At 38.1% G+C, this 19,772-nt stretch overlaps 1 protein-coding gene across 1 annotated transcript in view; it reads right to left on the reverse strand.

Moving 5' to 3' along the window:
• ndst3 (N-deacetylase/N-sulfotransferase (heparan glucosaminyl) 3) overlaps positions 1-19,772 on the reverse strand; it is a 66,609-nt gene that overhangs the window by 14,316 nt on the left and 32,521 nt on the right. The window contains exons 6-7 of the mRNA XM_056256895.1: positions 17,630-17,758; positions 1,893-2,075 (exon numbers count right to left, since the gene is read on the reverse strand). Of these exons, the coding sequence (XP_056112870.1) occupies positions 1,893-2,075; positions 17,630-17,758 (312 nt within the window). The remainder of the gene's footprint in view (positions 1-1,892; positions 2,076-17,629; positions 17,759-19,772) is intronic.

Genomic DNA, 19,772 nt, shown 5'->3' on the forward strand with positions numbered 1-19,772 from the left:
GTTTTCATTCAGCCTGTCTACTGTCAGTTGGAGGGGCGTGATTACGGATGTTAAGAAGACGCCCAAACCGTGAAACCTACGTCATCAGGCAAGGTCCTCCAACGCAGAGGGGAGGGGAAATTTCAGATTTTGATTAAAGATTACGAAGCCAAAAATTGTTTTTGTGTGGATTGACTCGCATGGATGAATTGTTCACCACAAAACGATCAATTTAGGCAAACAAAGTAAGTATGGTCAATTTTGAATTCATGGGGACTTTAAGCATGACGCCTCCGGATCGAAGTGGTGGGACACGGGGTAAGTTGGCAGAAAGAGAAGAGACAAGGGGGTCGGTCAACTTTCACTCGGGGTCTGCACTGTGGAGTGTATTTGACGATCACACTCTTACATGACCATAGAGCGTATGTACGAAAAATGCTCGTTTTGGCCAAAAAAAAAAAAAAACGGGATGACACCCAGCTTTACCTGCGGCTGCAGTCACACTACCGACCCCTTGTCTCTTCTCTTTCTGCCAACTTACCCCGTGTCCCACCACTTCGATCCGGAGGCGTCATGCTTAAGCTGGACGATGGCCTTTCTGAAGGGGCAGCATTTGCACTTTGTCGCTCTATTGCTTGTGCAGCTTCTCGAAGAAGGTGTGGAACTGACTTGTCCATGTTGCCTCACATGAACCTTCGTGACCCTCTGCGTAATACCCCCGGGGGGGGGGGGGGGGGGTGGGGGGGGGGTGGGGGGGCGTGGTCGACTCGGAATGCATTTTCAATGTGCACATTGAATTTTGCTACATTCATTGCGGGACATTTCATGAAAATGCAATCGCAAGTGTCTTGACTGTGAGTGTTAATGCAATTAAGAAAAATAACATTTGAATGATCATTTTGCCACAGTTTTTGCTTGAACATGCTACACATATCTAATCATTTGTGTAATGCATTTTCATTTTAATTTTGCAACTTATAAATCGTTTCAATAATGCATATTAAAACTAGTGTATGAAATGGCAAATGTAAATTATGTAATTCCATTTTCATTTTGCACCAAACATTGTTAGAATGGTAATGTAAAATGTAAATTTAAATACAGAATGCAATCCCATTTTATATATTGCATTGTCATTTTGCATATTACATTTCAAATTGAATATTGCTACCCATATGCTTCCATAGAAAAATGCTTGAGAAAAAGAAGCTAAAATTGTGCAAAACCTCCATAAATCCAAGCGTCGTCCCTGTGAGAAGTTGTAAAGTGCAACTGTTCATTTTCTGGTGGCTTGTCATTGGTCAGTGTGCACTTGAGACTTGGAGCGCTTGATGTACAGCAATAGTTACATATCCTACAGGCCGCAGAGAGTAGGCTTTTTACCAACATGTCAATTTGCAAAGGACTGCTTTTCCCTGTGGTAACTTCTTGAGGACATTTTATGTAAGGTAAAAGATACTGTATTTAAGAAGTCTAAAAAAAACGTTAACTGGTCTAAAAATAATAATAAAAAAAAGATTTTTAAATGTTTTTGAAACAAGTCTCTTATGCTCAACATGGCTGCATTTATTTAAACAAAAAACACAAACATATAGTACAAACAGTAATATTTAGAAATATTCCTACAATTGAAAATAAATGTGTTCTATTTTACTATATTCTAAATGCAATTTATTCTAAATTTATTTGAAAAAATAATTAATTGATGGCAAAGCTGAATTTTCTGCAGTCTTCAGTTTCACATGATCCTTTAGAAATCCTTCTAATATTCGGATCTAATATTCAAATATCATTTATAACCAGTTCTCGTTAAACTAGGGAAACTCATGAAGTGTTAATCGTAAATAAAAGTAAAAGTTAATTCAAATATTTGAATATAGTTAAAAGACAGTTTGTGTCTTTCTATGACTGACCTGCCATAGCGGGTGCCTCTGCTCCGGGAAGAGTGTGAAGTACTTGTGTGCGAGCTGCAGGGGAGGAAGTGTGTGCAGCCTCAGGTTGGTCCAGCATTTCAGGAAGTTAGCCAAATTGTTGAATGTATATAATCCCAAGCGGTCATTCCCATAGTTGGAGAGATGAGTCATAAATATACTGATCTACAGAGAGGAACAAAGAGAGAAACTTTTCATTCATCCATCATAAGTAAATACTTAAAAATGTCATTAGTAAACAGCAGCCTTTGCTACTAATTTCAGCTATAGTGACAAATGTGAATGTGATGACCTTAGTTGTAATATCCCAGTGTTTCCTGTAGGTAGCAGTATTGTGTATATTAATGTTCAGGTCTTAAACCTTTGCTCCTCCATTATACTAACACCTTTTTTCATAACAGCATTAGAGGAGAGAAAACCATTTAAATACAAACCAACCCACATTTGCCCATTTTAGTTGCATTTGTAAATGATTTTATTTTATTTTATTTTGTCAAACATGTGTTGTAAACAGCCCAGCAGATGTTGAGGTGATGTTGATCATTTGGTTTGCTGGCATTGTTTGATAAAGGCTAAATGTTGCCTAGCAACCCTATAAACTTCACTAGGGTGTGCTGATTTCCCGTGTCAGCCCCTTTATGGGGTGTTTCATGGCACCCCTGGGGCACATTCAATTACTGCAGGCCGATCAGCGGTCTTTCATATGAGGTAAGCCCAGCGGATGCGTCCACTTCATGTGGAGTGGAGCTGTAATTCTGATGTAATCCACTAGAGTAAGGTCATTCGCGGACAGTGTCTGTGGAGATTAGGATCAATACAATTAACAAGGGTCTGCTGAAAGTAGAGAAAAGATGAGAGGAGTGAGGGGGGAAAGACAAGAGAAAAAGGAAGAGTGGAGAAGTTTTATTGGGTCTCTATGCTTGACTGGTTTAGTAGGTTGCGTTGCAAGAGGAGAGGAGAGGGAATATGTGGCCTAGTTTAAAACACACACTCCCAGTAATGCCAGGCAGGGCCGTCGCTAAAATACACTGACCCAGGGCAAAGTTTTTATGGGTGTTTCCCCTACTCACCCAGGTACAATGAGATAGAGGCCCTTTTAGGGGGACCCCTCATCACAGGGTCCGGGACAACATTCCCAGTTGTCCCTCCTCAATGACGGCCCAGAAACAAGGCACCCTTCACTTCTACAATAAAATCACATACAATTACATATACTGATAATCAGCTTGATTGATATTTGTTTTACAGCTACTAATACGTAATCAGTCCTTACTACTACTACTAAATATACACTACCACTCAAAGGTTTGGTGTCAGACAAGAAGACTTAAATTGATCAAAATTGACAGTAAAGGCATTTAAAATATTTCAAATAAATGCGTTTTTAAAAAAAAGTTATTATAACAAAACGATATATAATATTCATCAAATATTCCTGGGAAAAAAGTATAATTTGTGGAAACATGGAAATATTATCAACATTGATAATAATAAGAAAGGTTTCTTGAGCAGCAAATCAGCATATTAAAATTATTGCTGAAGGATCATGTGACACTGAAGACTGGAGTAATGATGCTGAAAATTCAGCTTTTTCATCACAGGAACAAATTATATTTTAAAATATTTTAAAATAGCAAACAGTTATTGTAAATTGTAATAATGCATACATGAAAAGTTGTAAACATGCAATAATGTAAACAATACTATTATTAATATGAATGTCAATTAAATACTGTATATATAAAATAATAATACAAATATTTATAATGGGCATTATGTTTTCACCTTTGATTGTTTTATTTATACTCTTTCACACATTACAAAGTAATTTAAAAAATCTGTTGTTCATTTCAGTTATAAAAAAACAATAACAGTCAATCTCTAATAAACACATGTACATGAACCAGCGAAACAACAAAGAACAGCAGAAGCAGCACAAACTTTATAGCCAACTAAGCATCCACAAGTTTTAGCAGAACTTTAGCACTGACATCAATTCATTTTCCACATAACTCCTACATTTATCATGAAATGAGATCTGCTATATTATATATATATACACTCACCGGCCACTTTATTAGGTACACCTGTCCAACTGCTCGTTAACACTTAATTTCTAAGCAGCCAATCACATGGCGGCAACTCACTGCATTTAGGCATGTAGACATGGTCAAGACAATCTCCTGCAGTTCAAACCGAGCATCAGTATGGGGAAGAAAGGTGATTTGAGTGACTTTGAACGTGGCATGATTGTTGGTGCCAGAAGGGCTGGTCTGAGTATTTCAGAAACTGCTAATCTACTGGGATTTTCACGCACAACCATCTCTAGGGTTTACAGAGAATGGTCCGAAAAAGAAAAAACATCCAGTGAGCGGCAGTTCTGTGGGCGGAAATGCCTTGTTGATGCCAGAGGTCAGAGGAGAATGGCCAGACTGGTTCGAGCTGATAGAAGGGCAACAGTGACTGAAATAACCACTCGTTACAACCGAGGTATGCAGCAAAGCATTTGTGAAGCCACAACACGCACAACCTTGAGGCGGATGGGCTACAACAGCAGAAGACTCCACCGGGTACCACTCATCTCCACTACAAATAGGAAAAAGAGGCTACAATTTGCAAGAGCTCACCAAAATTGAACAGTTGAAGACTGGAAAAATGTTGCCTGGTCTGATGAGTCTCGATTTCTGTTGAGACATTCAGATGTTAGAGTCAGAATTTGGCGTAAACAGAATGAGAACATGGAACCATCATGCCTTGTTACCACTGTGCAGGCTGGTGGTGGTGGTGTAATGGTGTGGGGGATGTTTTCCTGGCACACTTTAGGCCCCTTAGTGCCAATTGGGCATCGTTTAAATGCCACGGCCTACATCAGCATTGTTTCTGACCATGCCCATCCCTTTATGGCCACCATGTACCCATCCTCTGATGGCTACTTCCACCATGTCACAAAGCTCTAATCATTTCAAATTGGTTTCTTGAACATGACAATGAGTTCACTGTACTAAAATGGCCTCCACAGTCACCAGATCTCAACCCAATAGAGCATCTTTGGGATGTGGTGGAACGGGAGATTCGCATCATGGATGTGCAGCCGACAAATCTGCGGCAACTGTGTGATGCCATCATGTCAATATGGACCAAACTCCCTAAAGGAATGCTTCCAGCACCTTGTTGAATCTATGCCACGAAGAATTGAGGCAGTTCTGAAGGCAAAAGGGGGTCCAACCCGTTACTAGCATGGGGTACCTAATAAAGTGGCCGGTGAGTGTATATATATATATATATATATATATCTGTTTATTAAATTGAAGGTAAAAGAGAAGACTGTGATCCATTAGAACAGGCTGTCTCCTGTAAGCTGAAAGTGTTTTATAATCAGCCAGGATCTGGTTGGAGCGTGTAATGGACTCTGTATCAGGGTCTAAGTGCGGCTCCCTCAGAAGGTTGCAGTGGATGTGGTAGCGGCACAGCAATGGCAGAAGGCTTTGATTGATGGATGGGATGCTAGGTGACCGTGAGCAGGGCGGGGAATATTTATGGGATAATGAGACAAGTTTAGCAGCTTCTGTCACACTGGCATGCTTTATGCCGGACTGGTGTAACACACACTCTTGCGTACACACTCGCAGCCGCTGAATTCAATTTAACCCTCACGGGAAAACGAATGGGACCTGTGATATTAAAAAGATGTCAAGTATTATAAAGTATTTTGGTGGGATTGTGGTGAATGTTCGCCTTTGCTCCACACACATAAGAACACAGGCTTTTCCCATATGTACAACATCAATCTGACCACTGAACGAGTTCTGCTGTACCACAAACAGACTGATCAAGATATGATTTATGCTGCGCTTTCAGCAATCAATAACAAACACACACATAGACTTTGTAAAATAGACACCAGAAAGCAACAACGCCTACACACACACACAGCCATAGGTCGTATGATTCATTTTACCTAGCGCTAACAGCCAGGGCAAAGAAAGAGAGCAAGAAAAAAGAGGAAAAGAGAGTAGTGAGTGAAAAAAAAAAGCATCCTTAAAGGATTTCAGGTCCAAAAGCATCTATCCTGCTTGTCCAACACACACTTGAGAATGCCAGCACAAGCTACCATTTTAACAGCTAAATTTGGACTACCTATTGAAAACACACACACACACACACACACACACACACACACACACACACACACACACACACACACACACACACACACACAAACAGCGAGAGGATCTAAAGGGTTCCAAACAGATGTTCTTTCTGGAAGAGGTTCAGGACCTGACAGAATTATAAATCACTAGCCTGGAAAAGACATGAAAATTTAACCAGCAAACACACACACACACTGCACACACACACACACGCACGCACCTTGGTAGCTAGCGTTTCAGAAAGGTCTTACTTAAATTGGGACGTGAAGTTCACACAAGTGGCTTAAATGGGCACTTGGCAACTATTTCAACTTAATAAAACCATTTAGAAATCATTTGAATGGTTCAATAACCTGTTCTGGAAAGAATGGTGACTTTCCCCGCTCCCCCCAGCGTCCCCAGGCGGAAAACCAACCTTGCAACATAGGGACTAACGTCCTGGTAAGTTGGAAATAGGAAGTCTCGTGAGAAGCAAGAACGAGCGAGAAACACGAACTGCTTTATGGCAATTCGACATAATTATATACTGTGTATGATGTATACCTACCTCAGTAGACATAGCTCCACACGATAAAGTTGGCCGGCTCCGATAATAACAAATGCACATGAGCAGCGGCAGAAAGCTGGGGTAGGGCGCCGCAAGTGAGTTTTTTTATGACAGCGTTGTGAAAATTTACGCCGCAAAGCTGTAGGGGGAGCTCGATGAGAAAACATGCGACAACAAAAGTTAAAATCAGCGAAGAAATGACAAGAGTTGCCAAGTTCCCCTTTAATAAATAGTAGTTTGTTTGTACAGTTATTGTGAACTTATTTAGTTGCATCATTCGTTCTTAAAGCAAGGCTTAGCTCTCTGTAATGTGTAGTCATGCAACATGATGTTTACCTTTATAAACCAACAACAAACAGTCTTCCAATTTCATTTCATGTTGTTGTATTTGATGTTTCAAACTTCTTTTGCCTTGCATAACAGACAGTAGCAACAAAATTACATTTCCATTGAGTTTGAACAGAAGAACAGTGAATACAATACATAAATAATCATGAAATATAATAAATAAATAGTATATATATTTGGCACAATTTAAAAAATGGAAACAGCAGTTTTATAAACAATTTAACAAACATTAAACAATTTATTACATTTTATTTGTATTTTTTGTGTTTAATTAAGTCACAGTGAATTATTATTCTTTCTAATATTATAATTATAAAGAATATATTCTAAATATTATATATAATTATTATAATACTGATCCTTTTTTGTTCCAAATGTTACTCTGGTACAAGGATAATTAGTTTTTATTTTAGGTTATTTTTCACTAAAAGCCAGTTTCACGCTATACAATTATGTCCACAATTTTGCCATCTGAGACACATTTTGGAGATTGTAAAAGTTGAATGGTGCATTACAGAACTTCTCAGTAACCAGGCTAAGTTGTAACAAAGCTTGTGCACTGGACCTTGTACACTCAAACTAACAAACACACACGATCTCAAACATCCTGTAAGAGGAGGTAAAGTTCAACTTTTCTGCATTCCCCAATAAGCAACAATCAATTTTACTAGAAAACTAAAATGTTATCCTGTTAATTGTGTATTCTAGTCCAGCTCACCATAATAAACCAGTTTTAATGTTGTATATACTTTTGGTGTTATCAAGTATATTCTACTGTTCTATTCTATTCTATACAGTACACCTGCAAAATCCAACTTGATCTCTTTTTCTATTCTATGTAGTATTAATCTTGACCTACTTGTTCAGATTGGCGGAACATGATTATCACATGTATACGTGTAATGACTTGGCCTGGCCATGGCATTAACACACACACACACACACACACACACACACACACACACACACACACACACACACACACACACACACACACACACACACACACACACACACACACACACACACACACACACACACACACACACACACACACACACACACGTACCTCAGCACTATTTCTGGATAACTAAAGTGCATTAAATACAAAATTAAATGTTCTAATTTAGCATACTTTAAGTATACCAATTTAGTATACCAAAAGTACAATTGCAGGGTATTTATATTAAGTACTTTAATATATAAAAGTATTTGTAGTATACTTAGCATAAAATACTTTTTTTTTTTTTAATTCACAAGGGGATCAACCTGTTTTCTCCCCTTCTTTTTTTAAAAGATCTGACATTCACTTCCCCTCTGAAAGCTATCCCAAAAGCCTTGGACTCTCATCATACATTTATGGCACGTTGACAACTTTTTTTTTTTCTGAAAGCTTCAGTCCAGTGTAATTCCACAAAATTCATGATTTTGCATTTCCCCCCAAAAAGGTTTAACAATTCAGGAATACAAGAATGGGAGAATTTTCATGTTTGTATATTCTGATGTCTAACCCACAGCTGATTTTTCACTGCTAAATGTATTGAATGATACTTTTAATATATATATTCAAAAACAGTGGTGCTGGACAACCATCTTGGTGTTTGTATCATACTTTAACTTTCTCTAAGCTAGCGTAGCTTAATAAGACTCAAAATCACACACACACACACACACACACACACACACACACACACACACACACACACACACACACACACCCCCCATCGGCTCATTTAACAGGAGAGTCCAGCTGGAAAATTTCAGCCTCAAGCATCATTCCTCTCTCTCTTTCTGTCCTTTATACAGTCTCTCTTTCACTCAGACACAAACAAACATATACTCCCTCTCTCATTTTCTCTGATGAACATCCTTCCTTTTCTTGTACAAACTGTTTAGTTCCGCTTATAGTCTCTTTCTCTCTCAGTGTTACAAGTTCTTTGAGAATCATCAATTATCAGGATAATTGAAAGTTGACATCAACATACATAATGATGTCAGCTGAATTTGTTCTGTTGCTCTTAAAGGAATAGCTCACCAAATTTGTTTAATTCATCACCCTCATGTTGTTTTAGTCTCCAATATTTGTTTTTCTGTGAAAAAGAAAATCTTTTAAGAATATTTTTTTATGCAAGTTTATAAAGACCACAGTGTTTCCAATTAATTACCTAGAAGAATATATTTTTACCCTTCTCATAATAACATAAAAGATCACTGAAGTCGCAAAGATCACAATGTCTATCGCCTTCAATTTCGCAAAGCATCTATAAATCAAACTAAAATCAAAATTATGATTTGTCTTATTGGGCTTATCCAATCGCACAAACGGTGCGATTTCATAAGTATATAGTCTGTTGTGCTGCATGTTCCAGAGTGAAGCAAGGCACTGTTTCCATTTACACGTGAGAAGCTCATGATCCAATATTTACATGCGTGCAACTCATAATCTGGTGTTTTCAGTGTCTCAGAGCGGCTAAGTTCAGAGTAATGCAGTAATGCAACGTGGACCAGCTGCGCTTTATTTTCACATTCACATAATTTCCAACGTTTTTGTGGACAGATGATTACAGCATTTTACTAGATTTATAATGAGAAGTGTTTGTAAACCTGTTGTCACAGAAGCTTAAAGGTCTCCCTGCAGTTTTCTACCAAAATTAAATCTTCAACTTTCGCAAGTAAAGAAATGAAGACAGAAATAGATAAGTTCTGTAATTTTACTAATCTATACTTAATGTAAAATACTTTAATTTTATTTTACAGTGCAATTGTATTACAAAAGTAATATATTTAAGTCTTAGAGATGATGATGATGATAATGGGCATGAACGAGGGTAAAATGGAGTGTCAAAAACACAGTGTTCTCCCCTTACGTTATGCTCTGTTAACCTCATGTTCTCAAGCGAAGCACAGCACAACACAGCACACACACACACCTCATTTCAGAGAGAGGACCTCAATAATGAATGGGCAGATAAATGAGTTTCCATTAAAGCCCTCTGGACAAGGTGACAAAGAAAGCACAAGGCATGGCGTAATTCTTTTCTTTTTTCAATCAATGTTATACCAATGTTTTTTTTTCAATGTAATAACAATTTTATCACTGCCATAAAATGTTTAATTGATGCTACTGAACAAAGAGAAGAGAAGAGAAGAAAAGAGTGATGTATGTCATTAATAAGTAGTGCTGTGTCTTCATGTTAACAGTGATTCATTTTAACACAGAAGAATGTGGCTGTGATGAATAAATCAAAAAGCCTACGGTCAGATTAATGTATGTATGTGATGGGTTTGAGTTTAATGTAGAAAGACAGAAGTGTGATCATGTTACTGGTAATGTGCATCTACAGAACTCTCACAGCACTTCGTAAGCACAATAGTAGTTTGGATGCTTATTGTAGAAGAATATTCAAACAAGATCCACAAAGGAGTCTAATTGTCTGAAATCTTCCTTCATTCATTGTGATGTTCTGATTGGACAGGAAGTGTTGCTTGGAGATTAAAGACTCATGTTTAATTTACTAGACATGGAATCCAGACTTTAAAGTCATGACCACACAACCTCCTCCTCATATTACCTGCATTCCAGTCTCAAAACATTAGCAAGCAAACTAAACGCATTCAATAATTACCCCACGAAACATTTAGCACAGACAGTTGCTGCTAGTTATTTATCATATATCTACATTAAGTGGATTCTAACTTTATATAATTATAACATCATATTAATTAACATTTAATTATTAAATTGAATTAATTCCTCAGAGATTTTGGTCCATGTTGACATGATAGCATCACGCAGTTGCTGCAGATTTGTTGACTGCACATCCATGATCTGAATTTCCAGTTCCACAACATCCCAAAGGTGCTCTATTGGATTGAGATCTGGAGACTGTGGAGGCCATTTGAGTATAGTGAAGTCATTGTCATGATCAAGAAACCAGTTTGAGATGAATTGAGCTTTGTGAAATGGTGCGCTATTCGTAGCTATCAGAATATAGGTACTCTGTGGTCATAAAGGGATGGACATGGTCAACAACAATACTCAGGTAGGATGTGGCATTTAAACGATGCTCAATTGGTAGAAAGGGGTCACAAGTGTGCCAAGAAAATATCCCCCACACCATTTCACTACCAGCCACCCTGAACTATTGATTCAAGGCATGATGGATCCATGCTTTCATGTTGTTCAGGCAAAATGCTGACCATAATAATCTGAATATTGCAGAAGAAATCGAGACTTATCAGACCAGGTAATGTTTTTCCAATCTTCTATTGTCCAATTTTGGTGAGCCTGTGCGAACTGTAGCCACAGTTTCCTGTTCTTAGCTGACAGGAGTGGCACCCGGTGTGATCTTCTGCTGCTGTAGTCCATCTGCTTTAAGGTTAGATGTGTTCAGAGATGCTTTTCTGCATACCTCGGTTGTAACGAGTGGTTATTGAGTTACTGTTGCTTTTCCATTAGCTCAAACCAGTCTGGCCATTCTCCTCTGACCCTGGCATTAAAAAGGCATTTTCGCCCACAGAACTGCTGATAATTTCTCTTTTTCGGTCCATCCTCTGTAAACCCTAGAGATGGTTGTGCATGAAAATCCCAGAAGATTAGCAGTTACTCAGACCAGCCTGTCAGGCACCAACAACCATGCCATGTTCCAAGTCACTTAAATCACCTTTCTTCCCCATTCTGATGTTTAGTTTGAACTTCAGCAGATGGTCTTTACTCTTTACCATGTCTACATGCCTGAATACATTGAGTTGCTGCCATGTGATTGGCTGATTAGATATATGCGTTAATGAGCAGTTGAACCGGTGTACCCAAGTGGCCGGTAAGTGTATATATTACAAGAATTGCAGCTCTTTTTATTGGTTTTACAAAAATCACAATCATTTGTGCACCATTTTTCCAAACACAACAAACAAAACTCTGCTATTTGTTAAATTCTCAGTTGCACTTGGAATGTTCTCGATTAGCCCCAAATAAATATCTGCTGAGTTAGTAATACACACGACACAGGAAATACTAATTTCCTAATTGTTTACACAGCTATGTCAATTACAAAAACTATAAAAGGGTAAAAGAAAAATGACAAGAAAAAGAAGAATGGGAAAAGGAATAGATGGTATAGGAAGGAGATGGAGCAAGAACAGTTGAGGATTTAGGAGAAGCAAGAAGAGCTGAGGATGTAGAAAGAGGGATAGAGGGAGAAGAGATGGTAGAGTGGAAGGCAATGGTATTAGTGCAAAGAGCAAGAGAAGAAAATATAAGACATGGACAGAGGGGAAGGGAAGAGCAATGTGTAAGAGGAGGAAGGAGAGATAGAAGGATAGGGTACAGACAGGTTTCAAATGAAATCAGAGCCACCCTAATTGACCATGTCATAAATTATGGTCTTTCCTTGAGGGAAGCTGGACAGAGAGTTCAGTCGAATTGTGCCACAGTCAATGTCCCTGGACAACAAGTGCTGCAATCCAATGGTGTTGTGGCACACAGCGCTGTCTTGGGGCTGCACAACACAGAAAGGCTTCTACATTTTTTTTAAACTCCCTCAATGAAATCCACTTTCCGCAGGGTGATCAGGAGCAAATTGAGCGAAATTCTGTAGTTGTTTGGGACAATTTCCAATTTCACGATTAAGCACTGGTGCAAGAGTGGTTTGAGCATCACCCACATTTCACGATGGTGTTCCTTCCAGCATATTCTCCTCTTGAAGATGGAAATTATATGATCGCAACCCTTACAACCAAGTAAGTCTTCTTCTAGCGATGGAAGAGGCCTGTGGATCAGTTGAGGCACAAGGATGCACTGCTTTTTCCCCCCACAACTCGTGAAAAGTTATGCTATGATGTTGATGAAATTCTTTGACCAGATGTTAATGAGAGGCAAGATCTATAAAGTTAATTGATTCAATGATTGCAGTACATTTATTTATTTTATTTTATTTGGGGGGGGGGGGGGGGGGGGGGATAAAATTCATCGTTATACAACTAAATTAGTCATTAAAGTACTTTGAACTGAGAATACGTATATAAATTATTATTTAAATTCAGTTGATTGACATGCATTGATATAGTAAGATTTATAGAGTTAAAGCAGCACTAAGTAGGAATTCCGTTTTTGTCAAACAGCGACCCCTAGAGTCGCTGTGGAGTACTTGTACTGTCGTGAATAGCACGCAGAGATGGCTCGCACTCACGGCCGGATCCCCTCCCCCTGTACACCGGTACCTGTTCAGTAGGATGGACGCTGTAACGAGTGGAAATAAGGTATGGCCCCTTTAAGAGCTGCGCGCGCCCTGTTTAACTGTCGGCAGTCTGTATTGTATGTGCGCCTCGAACACCACATGTTTACGGCGCCGGGTTATTTCTGTTAGATGCTCATTTTATCAGAATTTTATCAGATCCGTTTTTTGCCGTAAAGCAATTCGTTACCTCGCGAGACCTGATATCACACGATACTTCCTAACACTGAGGCGGCGGCCCGCCGGCCCAAAGTTGCAAGGGTGGTTTTGCGGCTCACAGGCACCAGGGGGGTGCGAGACGACCACCATTCAACACGAAATCAGTAATATAAACATTACAATGACTCCAAAGCTGTTCGGTTAAGGTAAAAAAGTTACTTAGTTCACCTTTAAATGCAAACTCTGGATCAAACCCTGATTTGACAGAGAACATTTATACCGAGCGTTTGTATGTTTTTGTCAACTATAAACTTACTCTGAAACTCTGAAGTTTGTTCAACGAGCTTCATGCAACAGGCCTGTGATATTCAACAAGCCTCTCATTCTAAAAAAATAAGTTGTTTCTCATTCACAAAATAATCCACATTCACCATAAAAAAATAAAATAATACAAATATAATACAATATAATATATAAAATAATAAACTAAAAAATAACTCAAAATTAAAAATGTATATATTAAAAAAGGATTATAATGTAAAAAATTAAAAGTGAAGACTGTATTTTTCAATGTTAAATCAAATCATTGATAGAAAATACCGTAAAACTTCAAATAATAGCCGAGTCCCAAATAGACGCCTGTCTCTTTTACACGCCTGGTGTGGCGACAGGTTTGGGTAAAGGCCGGTCTCAAATAGAGGCCGGGTCTGTTTTTTAGTTTCGGGTTGTATTTAATGCTCTAAACCCGTCAGATCGTCCGCTTTTTCGCGGCCGCCAAAGCAAATGTTTGTCCCTCCGAAGCCTTTTTTGATCGGTGAGTGATGTAGAATAGAATGACTGCTGCGCTTGACAGGGCGCGTTACGAGCAGAGAGAGAGAGAGACCCGGCCGCGCGCGCGCACTCTCACGTCTTCAAACAACACGATCGAGCGCTGTCTTGCTCTCTCTCCCTCGCGCATATTAATCAAAATCAATTGACGCGATAGTAAAAGGTCGGAAGACCGCAGTTTCACGTGGAGCATTTGGAGATTTTTAGAGGTTAGAGACAAGCCTATAGAGGGTATGCGCATGACGTCACCGTCGGCCGGAGTGAATGCGGTCACGCCCACAAGTGTCAAAAAGACTGAGCGGCAGCATTTGTTTTCAGCGTGAATGCCGTGAAAATCACACAAAACACATCTAAAACGGGAAAGAGCTTTGCGATTGACTGTACAACTAGATTTGACCAGAAATCTGAGGTACTGTATATTTTTACAGACTGCAAAAAGCTACAGAACAGACTATATTCTGCATAATTGGATGTTTTTAAATAAACACTGACAAAAAACTATACAAGTTTTAGGGCTGGACGATATGATGATATACAGTATAACATTAATGTAAGTGATCACTCGGATTTAGACCTATCTATATTGTATTTATATAAACGTTTACAGGCAAATTGTCTTCATTTATTTCCCCGGCGTCGAAATCAGGCACATATAAATGTCAGGAAACACGATTCCTGGCTGCATGTCAATATCCATGGATCACTGGATCTTTGATAAGTTGTAAGGAACACTATATCGAGTCCAACTTTTAGTTTAAACTGATAATAGTTTGTTTTACTCGCGTTAACGCAGTTTCCCCTATTAACTCCAGTCACGCAGGAGCTCTTCTGCCACTCAGTCCCGCTGAGGGGGGCGTGTTCCGGCGGGGAAGTGACGTTAATGCATTCCCTCTATACAGTCAATGAACAACATCTGAACACTAAATTATAAAGGCCTGTCTCATATAGACGCCTGTCTCAAATACAAGCCGGTGCAGTTCGACGATTTGGGAAAATAAAAGCCCGGGCTACTATTTGAAGTTTTACGGGTAATTAGAAAAAAAAGTTTGATAGCAAAAATTTTATAGTAACTGGCTTATGATGCTGAATTTAAAATATAATTCAATATACAAGTAAATATAGTGCACTGATCCGCACTACCAAAAAGATAAATTATTCTCAGTATCTCTTTCTCATCGGATCCTCTTTTATTCAGACAACCACACAGACAAACACTTAACACACTATTAACACACATTGTAGGCTTTGGCAAAGTAAGTGTGAAGTGAACAATCTTATTCCACACAGAGTGAATACAATATACTACATCTTCACACGTCCATATCTCCTTATGTTCATTTCACCCACCCTCTCTCTATTTGTGTCTGTGGGTTGTTTATTATTGCTGGTATAAGCAGATGACCAGGATCTTTGTGAACATGAGAACACAAAATCTCTGATTACATACAGCTTGTTTTTCAGGTCAGTGCAGTATCATCGGAATGAGTCAACCCTAAGAAATTGCCTTTAGCCAAAGGAGAAGATTCACAAGGATGATTTCTTCACACACACAAACATCCAGAATATGACTTTTAAACATTACATTTTCATACCTTATACACATAAAGGCAGCACGGGATGTTAGCCATTCACAATACAGTATCCATCCATCATTTAATCTACAATATCCATTAATACTCCACAGCTGTTCTTCAGGGTTTTAGGCATCCAGTGGCGACTCAACCAGTGTTATTTTAGTAGTATTTACATACTATTAAAGTATTTATTCAAATTTCTAATTTAATTTTTATATTTTCAGCTTTAATTTGAATTGTAGGTTAATTTTAGTCATTTTGGTATGTGCTTTTTTCAAAATTTTAGTAGCTTTTTTCTATTTAGCTGTATTTTTTTCAGTGTTATTTTTACTACTTTGGATTTTTTATTTTAAGTTTTTTCCATTTAATATTTTTATTTTATTTTATTTCAGTTTTATTCCAATTCCTGAAAATTATTTGTAATAGTTTTAGTTATAATTTTGGTTAAAGCTCCAGTCGGCAAGTCTGGCAGATTGAGTGGATTTAGGAAAATTTTGAATGTTTACAACTCTCATGCCCCTCCCCCACTATCAACGGATACCCTCCCACCCAGTTCATGCTCGTCAGTGCCAGCTTTGGTCAGTGCGTGTGCACCAGATTTTCAGTGAACGCCAGGGCTCTCAAGTGTCACGCATTGAGCGTGACAGTCACTCATTTCGGTCTTTTGTCACGCTCTCCCGCCACACATTGTATTTCTCACGCTGAAAAACTATTTGTAATATATTTAATATGCCGCAGCGCCCAAAACTCTGGCCGCGCCGCTCTCACTGTGGAACCGGCAGGAATCAAGCGCGTTGGTTTCCTCTGGTGTTGTTCGTCGAGCTACACAATAGCCAATCAGAAAATAGCACTATTGTATCTGGGTAAGATTTAACGCAACAACCAATGACAAAAATGTATCCAACCCCCCGTCGGCTGGGTGTCACTCTTACCTGTCTTCAAAACTTGAGAGCCCTGGAACGCGCCCGTCTCATCAGCATCCATCAACACCATGGAGTATTTGGAGGTATTTGCATTTGCTAACGTCATTTATACTCTAAATGAGCTTACTTGATTTTCCGCCATCACTCTTCGTTACTGCGCGAACTTCCGCGAACTTCAGGCGTGTGCATGTGATTGTAACGTGCGCGAGGGGTGGCGTGTGCCCGATCTGTGATTGACAGTCAGATCTCACACCCCCCTGCGCTGATTGGACATGATGAACCGGGAGCTGTGGATTTTTGCAAAACAAATAACAAGCTCCAGGTGGAGTTAGAAGCTCGGGGTTTTTTCTAAAACCACTTTATTTATGTTGTTCTGTCAGATTATAGTGTCGATTTCACTGAATATGCTCAAAAAAATGTTGCCGACGGCAGCTTTAACAATAACAACAATAGACTCAACACAACAACAAATCTGTTCATAAGCCAAAATTGCATACACGACCTTTTCCATGGGAAGCATTTTCTTTTAAAATTTAATAACCCCCTTTTTGCTACCCAAACTATGTATTGCCATATGGTTAGATACATTATTTTGTTCCTGCGGTCTGTGACCCTATCAGGACAGACCTGTGACTCAATTTTGGGTCGCAACCCTCTAGTTGAGAAGCACTTATTTAATGTATAAACACACAGCACACATAGTACGCGACAGTACACACTCTTGTTTTTCATTTCGCTGCTGATTCAAACAGGGCAGAGTTTCAACATAAGAACAGTGATTCATGCTGGGAGAACAAATCTATAAGCAACACTAACATGGAAACCCAGCGAGAGAGAGGAGGGGGGCATGAGGACAGAATAAGACAGAGAAAAACAATACAGCAGGCTGATAGGATGAAATGAGCAGAGACAACAGGGAATAGCAGTATGTGTGTGCCAGTGTGTTTTACACTTACAGGGTTGAGCAGGACAGTCAGAAACAGCTCTCCTCCTCGTATGCTTTTGTCCAGTTCTTTAGGGCCTCCCGGATATTCTTTATAGAAGATGGTGTGTGTGAATAAGCCGCATGTCTGACGGGGCAGCACCTGCTCACACACAAAACACACACACACACACACATAGAGTTTTAGACTACAAAGATTTCTAGTCAACACAGTTCAAACCCTGCTTTGTATTCGAAAAAATTGATATTCTTATGGTAAATTTATAAACCTCTGTGACGTTTATCATGTAATACTCCCAGTTTCAGTTTTACACATAACTTTTTATGGTAACACTTTACAATAATACTACATGAATAATCATGTACTAATACTTGAATTAATAATTACTTTACTATGAACTAATGATGAGTTAAGACATGTACTAATGAGGAACTAACCTTAACTACGACATGAGTCATATGAATTCCTGAATGAATATACCATCTTAACTACACGTTAGTACATGCTTGTTAATTAATGTATTAATTAACATTTCGGGGTAAACTAAATCAAACTTGCTCTAGAAAATGGACACATTTTGTGGCCCAAAAGAAGAGCAAGAACCCTAACTGACTAACATCCAACTGCATTATGATATAAAGACAGTAAACCAATCCATAAAATAACCACATAAATAACCATCATCTGTGCTAACACTGATTTTAATTTTGGAAATTGCATCTGTTAATGAATATGTTAGTGTAGGTATTTCCCTCTTGATGGCAGCAGTGGAATCACTTAAAACAGAATGAGATTAAATTGTTTTTAATGATGAATGCATCATTGTGTGTTCAATGAGTAAATGTAAGCATTGCAAGACATCTAGTGTCATTCACTGATGTTTGTGACAGTTGCTGGTGTCAAATTTATGAACAATTTTACATTGTGCCCTTTTAGTACATCTTTCTTCTGATCTAGAACATGTTTGATTTAGTTTACCCCGAAATGTTAATTAATGCATTAATTAACAAGCATGTACTAACGTGTAGTTAAGATGGTATATTCATGCAGGAATTCATATGACTCATGTCGTAGTTAAGGTTAGTTCCTCATTATACATGTCTTAACTCATCATTAGTTCATAGTAAAGTAATTATTAATTCAGGTATTAGTACATGATTATTCATGTACTATTATTGTAAAGTGTTACTCTTTTTATTAGGTCTCATGTCACTGTATCTGTATTCAGGTGTTGCATGGAGACAACTTCATAAATATATATATATTCATCCATTCATTTCCTGTCTGAATCAGTCAAAGAAAACAGAATCATTTCTCAGTGGGAAAAAGCTGAATGTTTCAATAAAATATGTGCTATACAGGCAAAGACAGACAAGAAGAAAAGAGAAAAAGAGAATAAGAAATATACTATGACTCAATGTGACAAAATTACTTCTTGACAACAACAGAAAAGCTCTGTCTCTTTTTCTCTAGTGTCCTTCTCCAACTACAGTAAAACATTTTATATGTTTGTATTTTGACAAAATAATAGCTCTTTTCTATGTAATTACAACAAATGTGGACTGAGGCATTCAGGTTTCAATATAAGGATACCAAAGTATCAAAAAATGTTGTCTACGAGATTCGTTGTGCCTAATATTCGAAGTGTTTTGAATGTATAAAATAGCTTTGATTGAGAAATTCAGGTTGTCATTCAGATCGACTGAAATTCAGGCCATCATTCACTGTTGTATGTCTTAAAAGCCTCAGTTGCCATTCATTGTAATTAAGAGACCAATACATTCTTCAAAAAAATTAAGTAAGAAAATAATATGGTTTGGAACAACATGAGAGTGACTAAATATAGACAATAAAAAATATATTTTCTTTTTATTCAACTATTGCTTTAATATCTCAGCTTTTTCCTCAAAACAATGAGATTATTGAATTTTTTCTTAAATATTTGTCTTTAGATTCTCCCAAGAACAAATTATCTGAGCTATGCCAACCATAGTCATCATTTTATAGCTTTATACAATTATTGTATGCCGACACTTGATTCTATTTTATTTATTTTTTGTTTAAGCAATTTGATGGGAAATCTGAGTCATATAGTTCATACTCAAAACATAAACAAGAGAAAAAACTTTCAGTTAATATAGACTACCGTTTAGTA

The sequence above is a fragment of the Rhinichthys klamathensis genome, unplaced genomic scaffold, assembly GCF_029890125.1.
Source record: "Rhinichthys klamathensis goyatoka isolate OS25496 unplaced genomic scaffold, OSU_Roscu_1.1 h1tg000133l_1, whole genome shotgun sequence".
In the NCBI taxonomy this organism is placed as follows: domain Eukaryota; kingdom Metazoa; phylum Chordata; class Actinopteri; order Cypriniformes; family Leuciscidae; genus Rhinichthys; species Rhinichthys klamathensis.